General features: G+C 41.8%; 2 protein-coding genes across 5 annotated transcripts in view; one reads left to right on the forward strand and one right to left on the reverse strand.

Moving 5' to 3' along the window:
* Window positions 1-5,985, reverse strand: part of tut4 (terminal uridylyl transferase 4) — a 15,565-nt gene extending 9,580 nt beyond the window's left edge. For 2 of the 4 annotated variants that reach the window (XM_058409409.1, XM_058409408.1), the window contains exons 1-13: window positions 5,790-5,985; window positions 4,352-4,838; window positions 3,733-3,869; window positions 3,136-3,252; window positions 2,552-2,729; window positions 2,386-2,474; window positions 2,256-2,307; window positions 2,086-2,155; window positions 1,869-1,995; window positions 1,645-1,764; window positions 1,363-1,554; window positions 1,042-1,225; window positions 1-219 (exon numbers count right to left, since the gene is read on the reverse strand). The exon at window positions 1-219 is cut by the window's left edge and continues 290 nt beyond it. In XM_058409409.1, coding sequence (XP_058265392.1) covers window positions 1-219; window positions 1,042-1,225; window positions 1,363-1,554; window positions 1,645-1,764; window positions 1,869-1,995; window positions 2,086-2,155; window positions 2,256-2,307; window positions 2,386-2,474; window positions 2,552-2,729; window positions 3,136-3,252; window positions 3,733-3,869; window positions 4,352-4,736 — 1,870 coding nt within the window. In that variant the 5' untranslated portion in view covers window positions 4,737-4,838; window positions 5,790-5,985. The remainder of the gene's footprint in view (window positions 220-1,041; window positions 1,226-1,362; window positions 1,555-1,644; window positions 1,765-1,868; window positions 1,996-2,085; window positions 2,156-2,255; window positions 2,308-2,385; window positions 2,475-2,551; window positions 2,730-3,135; window positions 3,253-3,732; window positions 3,870-4,351; window positions 4,839-5,789) is intronic. The other 2 variants (XM_058409407.1, XM_058409406.1) reach the window with 1 other exon arrangement.
* A 443-nt stretch (window positions 5,986-6,428) lies between these two features.
* gpx7 (glutathione peroxidase 7) lies at window positions 6,429-10,040 on the forward strand. The gene is made up of 3 exons (XM_058409140.1): window positions 6,429-6,653; window positions 9,427-9,688; window positions 9,822-10,040. Exons 1-3 carry the CDS (start codon window positions 6,519-6,521, stop codon window positions 9,983-9,985), a joined length of 561 nt encoding a protein of 186 aa, XP_058265123.1. The 5' UTR covers window positions 6,429-6,518; the 3' UTR covers window positions 9,986-10,040.
* Window positions 10,041-13,522: the final 3,482 nt, after the last annotated feature.

The raw sequence follows: 13,522 nt of genomic DNA on the forward strand, positions 1-13,522 counted from the left end.
TCACCCCGTCCTCATCGTCTCCTCTCTTAGTCTCCACAGAGCGAGCTCCCGTGGGCCGTGTCGCCGAAGGTCGCAGTGCGTCTCGTTCTGGGGCGTGTCTGTTACGGCTCTGAGGGCGGGCGAAGTAACGGTACGCAGTGCGTAAGCGCTCCTGGATGTACTCGAACACCATCTGACTGTTTAGACTGCGTGCGACGTTCCGCTTTAGCGCAAACGGATCTGAAGAACAAGACCACATGATCCATTCAAGTCGCAGCCGTTAGCAAGAAGCAAATTGCTTGTAGTTTGTTGGTTATGGCTGTGGCCTGTCCAGAGACACTACCACTTCAACTGTAAAGCTTCTAAAGCTAACTAAATGAATTCAAAATCAGCATGAAAATCAGTCCAGCTATATGTTTTACACATGCTGCGTGCTTGACTTTGCTCCAACTATCATTTTTTTCTTCTTTGTGCAGACTAATAGCAGGCAGGAAGTAAATTGTGAGTAAAGTTGCAAATGGTCAACCACACGGTAAAGCAGGGATCCTCAAATCTGGCCCACAAGATCCACTTTCCTGCAGAGTTTAGCTCTAACCTTAATCAAACACACTTGGGCATGCTAATCAGTGTCTTCAGGATCATTAGAAAATCACAGGTAGAGGAGTTTGATCAGGGTTGGAGCTAAAGTCTGCAGTGGATTGGCCCTCCAGGGAAAGATTTGAGGAACCCTGCGGTAAAGGAATCATTCGAGCCAATCAGATGGATTTGTCACTTCACCTAATTTGCATATGACTGTAAAAAATGAATTTGAATGCAATTTAGGAGAATATCAACCACTGCCTGTCTCTGACGCTTGAATGCAGGGTTAGAGGTGGGGACACTGTTGCTAGACAACTGGGAACTACAGGTGGCAAAAATATGTTAGCTGTGTGCATTAGCTAGAACTCTGAGGTTAAGTCTTTAATATAAACCATGTGAAATGATTTATACATGTGGGCATGATGTTAACCGTTAGATAGCTACATTAGTCAAACACTAAATGTGTATGTATGTGTGTCTCACCCTCAATGGCGAGGCGGCGGCGTGGCCAGTTCTTCACGTCTCGGGGCAGCAGCTCCTTCAGCCGGATGCTGATGATGTAATCCTCCAGAGCAAACTCCAGAGTGTAGAAACGCAGCAGCTCTAACCACAGCTGGCCGAGAGAGATGTTCTTTGTGTTTTCCGTGCTCTCCAGCTTCAGACTAGTCTGTGAACATGCGCACACACACTTACTTTTATATACACATGGGAGCATCTATCCATCCCTGGTAAGTCAGCAGTTCCTTCATTAGAGCAGAGAAGCACTGTGTGTGTGTGTGTGGGTGTTCAGTGTGATTCTCTCACCTTGCCTTTCTGGTTCTCGTTCCGTTTCTCAGCTGACTTTTGGCCATCTGGTTTTTGGGGATCGTTTTTGCCCTTGTTGTCTCCGCGCCCCTCGTTAGCGCTGCCCGGTCTGTGCTCCCACCCCACCCAGTGTCCCTGCTGGATGGCGGTCAGGTGATACTCGTCCACACGCTTCACGTCGAACCCTTCGATCTGTACACACAAACACACACTAAACTTTTACACTTGCTCTGTGCCTGTTATGCGTTTGCCTGTGTGTGTGTGTGTGTGTGTGTTACATACCCAGTAGCCAAGATACACAGGTAGAATGGGCTGCTTCCTTTGCTGTAGGAAAAAGATGACCATCAGGGAGAAGGAGTAGGAGGGAATCCCGCCCTCGGCCTGGCAGTCCACATGACACAGCTGCCCACGTACATACAGTATTATAGTATTATTAACGTTAACAGATGTACAGTATCCCGATGTTGTAGAAGGCATGACAGGTGTGTGTGTGTGCGTGTGTGAACCTTGGCCCAGTAGCGGAACGCCAGCACCAGAGGAACCAGACGAGGCTCCAGCTTGGTCAATGCTGCCAGGTGATTGGTGGTGAGGCATGCGGCATCATTTCCTGCGCTCACTTTACACAGTAAACCGCTGCACAGAGACAGAGACACAACCCCCTCAGTACAGCTCCATGGATTTAATGTGTGAAGAGCTCAGAGTAACAGAAGAACCTGCACTGACCTGGAAACATCACGGCAGAAGATGACGGGAACTTTAGCGTGGAAGTCTGACTCGACATCTGAGAATTCATCTGGACAATAAAAAAAGAAAGAAAACAAAATAAAAGTTTCTATTTCTTTGAGAAAATCACAGTAGTCAACCATAAAGGTGTGTGTGTGTGTGATGCTAACCACTCTTCTTCAGGATGTCCAGCACCTGGATGAGAACATCAGGCTGAGTCATCTGAAACACAGAAAACGGGAAGAATGAAAACCAGCTGCAAACCACTACTAACAAAAAGACATAAGACTGTTCGCTTACACCAGAGGGATAGAGCACGTCGATGTTGATGTCACTGGACTTGAAGGCAAATCGTGTGAGGCAGGAACCGTAGAGACGCAGAGAACATGCTGAGACACAGAGAGAACATGATAACTACACAATAGCCCATTTGTGTGTGTGTGTGTGTGTACACATGTATACACACCAGGTAGATGTTTCTGGATGATCAGTTCCATGCTTTGCAGCACAGCACATCTCTGTTGAAACTCCTGCTCCGAGATGCCGTGTTCCTGTGCCGCCTCCAACACGGCCGACTCCAGAGCCCGCAGGTGAGCCGGAGATGGAGGGGGTAATGAACGCAGCTCGTTTTCTTCCTGTTTCTCCTACACACACACGTTAAAAGCTGTGACTATCGAATTTGAAAAGCATCACTGTTGAAAAAAAAACTGTATTATTTATAACATTATGTTATTATTAAATCTGCCCCGCCCCCTGAAAGCGGTTACGATTCTTTAACTGGTGAGAAATACATGGAACATTCTAAAAACATTTAGAAGTGTGGGTCACATTCAGCAAGCAGGTGTAAACGGGTTTAGTTAAGGGGGAAAAAGATTCAGATTCAGTTGATGATAAAAGATTCAGATTTGGTTCATGATCAAAGATTCTTTTATACCTCAAAGAAAATTACACTCAATTTAATCCCGGATTTTGTGAGTGACTTTTTAACAACCACCACTGCGGTAACGCCTTTAGCAATACCTTTTTAGCGTGCGTGTGTGTGTGTGTTACCATGATGTTCTTCTTGTGCCGTTTCTCTTTGATGTGTTTGTGAGCACCCTGGATGTTGTCCACATGAACTGAGCAGAGTTTGCATAGATACTGGAAATTTGGATAATCAGGGGACTGCTGTAGAAACACATACACACAAACACACACTTAACAAAAAGCCCAGACATATAAACGTGAGTCCATTAACAGCTCATTAACTCTCAGCACTCCTCTGTCACGTCTCCAGACAGAATACCCACAATGCAGAGTGAGATGTATATAGAAGAAAAAGGTGTGCGATTTGGGACACGCCCACATGGTGATGTAAGTGTGAAATAATCAGCACCAGTGATCTTTCACAAATGTACTAGATCTTTTTGTTCTGTTGTGAATTTCTTACTACCAAGATTAACATATTTATTTTTCATTTGCTTGTTTGTTATAAAAATACAAGGTGGTAAAACAAAAAAAAGTAACTAACTAATTAACAATAGATATGTATATATTATAAATCAACAATTATATGCTTTAGTATGACACACTACTAGAGTAAATGTTATCTGTGTTTGATGAATTATTTAGATTACAGGATGCGAGGATGGCTACCGCAGCTCTTACCTTTGTCAGTCTGTGGATGTAGTCTCTCTGCAGTCTCTCCTCGGCCTGTTTCAGTCCCAGCTGCTGATCAGAGGTTAGATTGGTCTCGTCCGCGAGGTCAGGAACGCATTCCGCCGGCCGCCTCGCTGACACCTCGCCTGACAGATCAGTTCAGCGTTCAGATCGGCGTTAATACCCAATTAAACCTCACCATCCAGGAAATAAACACTTAGAACAGACGTGTGAAGCGTTTTCACTCGTTTAGTACCAGAAAGTTTGGGAAGCACTGATATTTCCGTATGTTTACATGTTACTGTCACAGATTTCCTGTCAGAGTGGTTTTTTAACAGCAAGTCAGAATCCATTTAAGTCGACAAAATGAAGAAAAAGCTTATGAACTTGTTTTACTACATTGGACCTTTCCCCACTAACAGTTTTCTTTGCAGTGCTCATTTCCTCAAGTACCTGAGTGGTGTTAGGATGCTAGTTAGCCAGCATACATAATTTCTTTAGATTTAATGAAACGATGAAGTTCACCTAAAATTTACACAGAGACACTAGCTTGCTAACACTAGCTACTCAGCTCAGGTTCATAGTGAGGAGTTTTCTCTATCTCTCTCACACACACACATACTCTCACCTGTATGTCTGTCCTTGCCCACAGCTCTGGGGGTTTTATTGGGGTTAGCAGTGTTCTCCTCCTTGGTGTTGAGTGGAGCAGTGAGGTGTGTGCTCCTGACCCCCTGCTGAGTCTGAGACCTCACCCTGCCTCTCTCCCCTGAACCTGTTCTCCCCGTCAGTCTGCGTGCTTTGCTTTTGCCCGTCTCCTGAGGGCTTCCTGCTAGCCCCTTGACCCCAGTGTGCCCACCCTGGCCCTCCTCCTCCTTCACTCTGGAGGCTGCTGTGTTTTTATTGCGATTCGGCGTCTTGCCGTTCTCGCGCTCCTTCTGCGATCTGGATGAGGTCTTGTTCCCGGCCGAACGAGCAGCCTTGCCTGACTTCAGCGGACTTTTGGTCTCATCCATAGCGTGTGTGGGGGTGGGGGGCGTGGGTGCGTGTAAAAAATAATTAAAAATAATATTAAAATAAAACAGCGCAGAAGTTCTGCAGGGCGATTGTGTCCAAACCTGGAGAGACACAGGAAGTTTTATTTATTTTTTTCACTTAAAAGATGAAAAAGCTTACTTAGGATTTTTTTTTACTATTTAGAGCCTAAATAGGCTATATTTCGAACTTTTAACTTAGAACGACCAAATATAAATAAATGAAACACAAAACTGTGTCAAAAAATGACAAATTTTCAGAGAGCTAACATCTTACGATTGTTTACATGTTTTTTTGCTTTGACTAATTATTAAAACATAACTCTTGTTGAATATTCCCTGCCTAATACGTATAACCTCCGAGTTAGAACGGTAGTCGTTTGCATAATGCGCACGTACGTCACTGGGACCAGCCAATCACAGCTCTCTGCTCATTTGCATACGGAAACGCTGGCAGCGAGGATACACGATATACACAGACACATATCATTTACATGAACAATGTCCGAGAAATAATCCCCAGCAAAAGTATCGAAAATAAATCGGAGTGAAATGTCCCGATAAAAATACAATTATTAACAGTTTATCATGAATAAAAGTGTGATTAAAAAAAAAGGTCATATCAAGTGGGCCCGGTTCTAAACAAAACAAACTCGAGCCATGCTGCAGTACAGGCACTAGTGCACAAAAATAAAGAAATCCGAGCTCCTTAATACATGTCCGGAGTAATGCTGTTAATATCACACACTCGTGCTTGGATTAAAAGCATTAATTTATCAGATCAATGCGGAGCATCAACGCTAAGCTAGCTAGATTGCTAAATCAACAAGGTGAAGTTTTACAGCGCTCCTATATTACTGTAGTATTTAACTGAAAAACCGCGTTTCTAAAAGCTAATAAAAGTGATCCCATTTATCTTTAGAAGCGAGAAACTGTGATTTCCGTTTATTTACTGCTGCAGAACCTGGAGCTGTGTTTTTCACTGCTAACCCGCTAGCTCCTGAAGTACATCTTCCTTTAAAGTTTAACACTCACCAAAATTCAGAAATCCGAAATAAATTATCAGCACACACTCCATGCATGCACGATGAGGTTATCTGAAGATATTTTGTTTGTTTTTAGTAAAACTTTCTTTTTAATCGCTAATTAAACGCGGCCCATTTCTCCGCTTGTGTTTTTGTTTTGCTCATTCAAGGCCCCGGACGCCATGTTAACTTCTCGCTGAGGTGCATTGTGGGTAACACTGTCAGTGCTGATGAGCGCGTGGGGCGTGTCTCAAATCCCATCGTGTTTACTTTATAGTGTACACTACTTTTTTTTATTATTATTAGCCAAGTCCCAAATTTAGTGCACAGTTCTAAAAATATCTTTTTAGATCGATAGCTAATTCTAAATGACGATTCCAGATGATGCAGTGTGGGATACATCCATATTCTACCGTTATATTTTATTTTCACTCATATTTATTATTTCATATGTTTACGTGTATATTTATGTGTTTGTTGCTTTAATAAGTCATTATTAAATTTTTAATCCGACATCCTATCCTGTTAAAATAAATCCTCTCTGACTCATTCCAATCAATACTGCGCACTTTCTGCGCATACTCGAGTGCCAGTCGGAGCCTTGCGCATTATTTATTCCTGCGGACATGGAGCGCAGTGCTTCTTCGCAGCAACACACGGATCTGTTGCGTAGCAGCCGGTGGTCCTTCATGTTGCGAGAAGCAGCTGAAAGTTAACAGTTAAAGCTAAATCACGGAAGATGAGGATGATCCTCCGAGCGCTGGCTTTACTCCTCCTGTCTTATTTACTGGAGGCGAAGCAGAAAGACTTTTACACGTTTAAAGTGGTGAACAGCAGAGGGAGATTAGTTTCTTTGGAGAAATACCGTGGTTCGGTGAGTCTCGCGCTCTTCAGGACGGATTCATTCACTAACGGAGCCGTGCATGCAAAAGAAACGAAAAATTTGACTTTTTATTCATTTATTTATTTCCATCACTTTCTTTATCTCCTCGAGCATGCACGATGCTGCTTTCTACATTTCCTGTGCATTAATAAAGTACTAATATTGAAAGCACAACGGTCTTTTGGTGCGTTTATTGGTCTGGGCGTGCCTACGTGGCAGACTTCTTCTGACGAGCTGCACGCGCTTAAAGCATGCATAAAGTTTATATCATATATAACTTACTCTTTTATCCCTGTCCTTATTCACACTACACAATCATTCAAGCCACACTTACACTTTATAGTGTTGTCAACTAGTTTAGATTTTTTTTAGCACTTTGGTTCATCAAAGGTTCATTCTTTTCCTTAAGTGAAAAGAAAATCACATCCTTATGAATTAATTAAGCATTTAAATTGATCAAATGAAACATCTCCATGTAGTTGAAGCTGTTTTTGAGCATTTTTCAGGCGTATATTAAAATGACTGAGATGGATTTAACCCTTTCCTGCACACTCATAGAAAGGCAATAACTTTTACATTTAGTATACTCTAAAATGACAATCAGTCCTCAATCACTTTCCTGTCATGTGACAATAATAAATTAATAATATCTCTGTTTTTTCTCTCAGGAAGCTGCACAGATGAAGGTGTTACACCCCCCATATTTCTTTCTTTTAAAAATAACTAAGCTTTAAAATGGCTTTTGGGAAATAAATACACAACTAAAATCATGAGGACACAAAAATCACTGGAAAATTAATAAAAACGCAGAAAGTATAAAGAAAATCAGTAAAATAAATAAATAAATAAATAAAAATACAGCCAATGCTTTCTAAAAAAAATCATTTTATTTAATCTGATATACAATCCACTGTTTTTGATGATTCAGATAATTTGAGTTGTAAAATATTTCATCAGACTTTTATTCATATGTTTTTATTAGATTTTTTTTAAATAATTGACATATTCAAGTTTATTAAATGAATGTTAATGAAATGGATGGCACCACAGATAAAAAAAAATAGCTATAATATCCATCCATTTTCTATACCCACTTTATTCCTAATTAGGGTCACAGGGATCTGCTGGAGTCTATCCCAGCACACATAGGGTGAAAGGCAGGGGTACACCCTGGACAGGTCACCAGTCCATCACAGGGCCACATATAGACAACTATGGGCAATTTAGAATTACCAATAAACCTAATGTACATGTTTTTGGATTGTGGGAGGAAACCGGAGTACCCGGAGTAAACCCACGCAGGCACAGGGAGAGCATGCAAACTCCACACAGAAAGGCCCCTGCCTTTTCAAACCTGGGATTCGAACCCAGGACCTTCTTGCTGTGAGGCAACAGTGCTAACTAAGCCACTGTGCTGCCCTATAGCTGTAATATTTTCTCCTTTTTTGACTCGATATTCCCACACCTTTCTTCAACAAAAGTGATATTTAGGAAAGAAAAAAGTTAAAATTCATGTGTAATTTTTAAATAAGGAAAGTAATAAACATGTTTTTAATTCATTTGTAAATAAATGAGTTAAATATGTGAGATGCAGTTTCTAAAAATGTTTAAAAATCTAGAGAGTGTATCAGAGAAAACACTAGATGGCGCTTTTAAACAGTTGATTCCTGAATTAAAGCTGAGGTTGTATTCAAAATTCAGATTTTATTATATGTATATAGCTGGTCCAGTGTGCAGATTGTGAAGCCTTGGCCTTGTGGTGATCTGAATAATTCGCACGGCTCATAGATGAAGAATAAATGAGTTTGATTGTTTTCACCTCACTACACCACTCAAAAGACTAAAACATTCTACACACAATTCTACACAGTGCTCTCTCTCTCTCTCTCTCTTTCTCTCTCTCACTCTTCAGCATGTCCTTCACTTCTGGGTTAAAGCCCACGCCTACACCACCTTCAGAATTCAGACACAAACAGCACACCATTCCAGCTAAAAGACTTTAATAATTAACTGTTGAGTTTCTGTTAGCATCCTGACGTGAAGCGTTTAACTGCCACAGCACAACGCTGAATATTCTATTCCATATCTCTTTATTCCATTATCAACATACTGTATCTCAGATCGCCACAGGTTCATTTCAGAGTAAGGAGCGGAATAATACCCTGTGAAATGTTCTAGGAATAAGTGTTGGATATGTATGGAATATGTGCGAGATAAGTCCGGGATATGTGTGAGATAAGTACAGAATAAGTGTAGGAGAAGTGTGGGATAAGTACGGGATAAATGTGGTATAAGTGTAGGATAAGTGTGGGATACATGTGGGATATGTGAAAGGATATGTGTGGGATAAGTGTGGGATATGTTAGGATAAGTGTGGGATACATGTGGGATATGTGAAAGGATATGTGTGGGATAAGTGTGGGATATGTTAGGATAAGTGTGGGATACATGCGGGATGTGTGGGATAATTGTAGGATAAGTGTGGGATAAGTTAAGGATAAGTGTGGGATGTGTGTAGGATGTGTGAGGTATGTCTGGGATAAGTGTGGGGTAAGTGCAGAAAAGTGTGGGATATATTAATCCTGTAGCAGCACTTAATGAGCTCATTAATTATTTACTCAGATAAATCACTCTGTCTATCTGTCTGTCTTTCTGTCTGTCTGTCTGTCTGGGTGCTTACTCAAACATCAGACATCTGTGTCTGTTTCTCATACTTGATTAAGATTCACCTTCATTTATCTACTGGTGTGTGTGTGTGTATCAGGTCTCCTTGGTGGTAAATGTAGCGAGTGAATGTGGCTTCACAGAGGAGCACTATACAGACCTGCAGCAGCTGCAGCGGGATTTTGGACCGTACCATTTCAACGTGCTGGCGTTCCCATGTAATCAGTTTGGCCAGCAGGAGCCCGGCAGTGATAAAGAGATCGACAGCTATGTGAGGCGTGTTTATGGAATCTCATTTCCACTCTTCAGCAAAATCGCTGTGGTGGGGACAGGAGCCAACAATGCCTTTAAATACCTTGCAGGTAAAGAACACACATTAACGGAAACAAAAGCTAGCACAGTAACCAAAAGTTAACCTAATAACTGAAAGCTTACCTAGCAGATGAAAGATAAATAAGTGAATGCCATCCTAGTAAGATATTTCATCTCTCTCAGCGGTCACAGGGAAGGAGCCTGACTGGAATTTCTGGAAGTATCTGATTGATGTGGATGGTAAAGTTGTGGACGCATGGGGTCCTCAAGTGTCTGTGAAAGAACTTCGGCCAAAGATCACGGAGATGGTGCGCAAACTCATCATCAAACGCAAAGAGGAGCTATAGAAACTTACACACACACACACACACACACACACACACACACACACATACATCTATCCATCAACATAAATTTATGACTGATTGTAAAATGTGATACCAAATTAGCACTGCTATGAAAACCACTTACACACTCACACACTCTCACACACACACACACACAAGCCGCTGTCACACAGAAAAAGGTCATGTGTCCATGAGGTGGACTGTGGACAAGACATGACGCATTACGTCATGTTTTTGTAGCTTCGTTGTTCCTTTACCTCTACCTGAATGGATCATGTTCCAGGAAGTGGGAGGAGCTGATTATGCAAATCTGTAGGTGTTTGAGACAATCTATAACATGGGGTGGGGTTTTAGATAAGAGGGACAGGTGGGGGGAGGGGTCAGTTATAAAAGGAACAGTTCAGAGAAAAAAACAAAACAAATGTAGCTGATTATCCAAGACACGTTTGCTAAGTTAGTTTAGCAAAAGAGCTATGATGCTAATGGGGCTAATGAGATTTGCCAAGGAACAATGACACGGAGCAGTCAAACACTGAATGCTGTGACTGCAGCCATCTTGGATAAACGAGATCAATTTTCCATGGTGCAGTCTGGAAAGACTCCGCCTTCAGCATTAGGCCCCGCCTCCAGGATTAAGCCTGAAAGTGATAGAAATGTTGATTTTAATTCTGTAAAGACAGAATTTACTCATCAGATTAAAGATGGATGATGCATGGAAGAAAACAAACAAATAAAAATGAAAATAAATTAAATAAACAAAAGACTGTCAGATAAACGTGTCACGGCTGATTAATTACATTTTTATTTTCACAGAACTGTTCCCTTTAAATACAAAACCAGTCAAAAATTTGCACACACTAGTTTAAATAAATATTTTTCATTTTTTTAAAAGACATTTTGATAAAAGTTGAGGGTTGAAATTTGTTTCTCATTGAAATTAATTCATTAATTAATAATAATAAATCAGTGCCCATGTATCTATTTATTGTTTTACATATTTTGTAGTAAATTTGAATTTTTATTTCAACTAAAATAGTTTCCCCGGCAAAAGAAAAAAAAAGCTGCTACATGCACAAGGGGGTGGGGTGATATGACATCATAATACTGATATCATGATAAATGATGTCACCATGCACTTTTCTGTGATATCCTTAGCATGGTGCTATGTTGGTTTTAATAATGATTAACAAAATAAAGAAAATGCAGCTGAATGGAAGCTGATCTGATCTGATCTGCTAATCACATCATTAAGGCGTCTCGACAGACACACTGATACTCCACGTAAGCTTCATTATCAAGATGTCTGTCATTAATACATCTGCACTGGGATTTTACTGTGTCAGCAAATCTCCATTAGAAAGTCAAATAAATGAGTGAATAATATTAAACACGAGTGTTTGATGACTGGATATCTGAACATATTTACTGTTATCACACACACACACTTACTTGCTAATACACACTCACTCAATCACTTACTCACTAACACACACACTTACTCATTAATACACACATACTCACTCTCACACACACTCTCACTCACTCAATCACTTACTCACTAACACACACACACACTCACACACACAAACACACTCACTCACTCACTCACTCACTCACTCACTAACACATACACACACACTCTCTCACTACTTCACTCACACACACAAACTCACTCACTCACTAACACACACTCTCTCACTCACTCACTACCTCACTCACTAACACAAACACACACACTTACTTACTCACACACTCACTCACTCAATCACTTACTTGAGGCCGTATAAGATTAGAAATCCAATCATCACTTCTTTCAGAACTGAGTTCTAGCCTTAAAGGCAGTCATATGGAAGTCATTACACACGGCTTCATCTCTCTTTCCACATGCTCACTCGTTCCTCTTCGCTCTTCTTCCTTCATTTTGTCCTAAATTATTTTCCGACCCTCCCCAGGCCTGACGGAGTGCCATGTGAGCCGTCACACCACCTGGTGTTATGGTACGTTTCAAGCCCCAGAGCAAAGAAAACTTCATATCAAACATGTCATGAGCTGAACATCATGAGGAACTGATGATCATGCTGAGACCATCCTCAAACATCTCCCCTTCACACATCACTTACATCAGCCAGATTCACAGCTAAGAGTGTGTGTGTGTGTGTGTGTGAGAGAGAATGAGAGAGGGGGGGGGTGTGAGTCTGTGTGTGTGTGAGAGAGAGAGAGAGAGAGAGAGAGAGAGACTGTGTATGTGAGAGTGTGTGTGTGTGTGTGTGTGTGAGAGAGAGAGAGAGAGAGAGGGAGAGTGTGTGTGTGAGTCTGTGTGTGTGTTTGTGTGTGTGTGAGAGAGAGAGAGAGAGAGAGGGGGGGGGGAAAAGGTGTGTGACTGAGTGTGTGTGTGTGTTTGTGTGTGTGAGAGAGAGAGAGAGAGAGAGAGAGAGAGGGGGAAAGTGTGTGTGTGAGTCTGTGTGTGTGTGTGTGAGAGAGAGATAGAGAGAGACTTTGTATGTGAGAGAGTGTGTGTGTGTGTGTGTGAGAGAGAGGGAGGGAGAGTGTGTGTGTGAGTCTGTGTGTGTGTTTGTGTGTGTGTGAGAGAGAGAGAGAGAGAGAGAGAGAGGGAAAGTGTGTGTGTGAGTCTGTGTGTGTGTGTGTGTGTGTGTGAGAGAGAGAGAGATAGAGACTGTGTATGTGAGAGTGTGTGTGTGTGTGTGTGTGAGAGAGAGAGAGAGAGAGAGGGAGGGAGAGTGTGTGTGAGTCTGTGTGTGTGTGTGTGTGTGAGAGAGAGAGAGAGAGAGAGAGAGACTGTGTATGTGAGTGTGTGTGTGTGTGTGAGAGAGAGAGGGAGGGAGACTGTGTATGTGAGAGTGTGTGTGTGTGTGTGTGTGTGAGAGAGAGAGAGAGAGAGAGAGAGAGAGGGAGGGAGAGTGTGTGTGAGTCTGTGTGTGTGTGTGTGTGAGAGAGAGAGAGAGAGAGAGAGAGACTGTGTATGTGAGTGTGTGTGTGTGTGTGTGAGAGAGAGAGGGAGGGAGACTGTGTATGTGAGAGTGTGTGTGTGTGTGTGAGTGAGTTTGTGTGAGAGTGTGTGCAAGTGTATGTGTGTATGCGAGAAAGAGAGTGTGTATGTGAGAGAGAGTGTGTGTGTGTGTGTGTATGACTAATATATGAAGTGAATAATGAGTGCTTTTACTCTATGAGGTTCTTTGTAATCATGTAAAGGCTGTAATTACGGTGCTGAGGGAGATGTGAGGAGTTCAGCACTGAGAGGGTTTTATTCCTGCACACTTCAGGAGGTAATTAACTCTTCATTATAATTGACACGGAACACAAACGTGAAAAAGCGAGTGTGTTCAGTCCCTTAGAGGAAGAAAAACACGCTAAAACAACCTGTGACTTTCCGGAACCTTCACAAACACACAGGCCAGGAGCTGGAGCCGGTCCGCAAAAATAGCTTTAATGACTTTTTGTTTTCATTCACAGCATTGCTTTTTTTCCCAGCACATTTAATCAATACACATTCAGTACAGACTTCATGAAGCTTCACGA

This window comes from Hemibagrus wyckioides, linkage group LG15 (genome assembly GCF_019097595.1).
Source record: "Hemibagrus wyckioides isolate EC202008001 linkage group LG15, SWU_Hwy_1.0, whole genome shotgun sequence".
NCBI lineage: Eukaryota > Metazoa > Chordata > Actinopteri > Siluriformes > Bagridae > Hemibagrus > Hemibagrus wyckioides.

Excerpts from the sequence above, each read along its gene's own strand:
- gpx7 (XM_058409140.1), top strand. The coding sequence starts at position 6,519 with ATGAGGATGATCCTCCGAGCGCTGGCTTTACTCCTCCTGTCTTATTTA. Across the intron at positions 6,654-9,426 it reads TGGAGAAATACCGTGGTTCG|GTCTCCTTGGTGGTAAATGT; the intron begins GTGAGTCTCGCG and ends TGTGTGTATCAG. Across the intron at positions 9,689-9,821 it reads TGCCTTTAAATACCTTGCAG|CGGTCACAGGGAAGGAGCCT; the intron begins GTAAAGAACACA and ends CATCTCTCTCAG.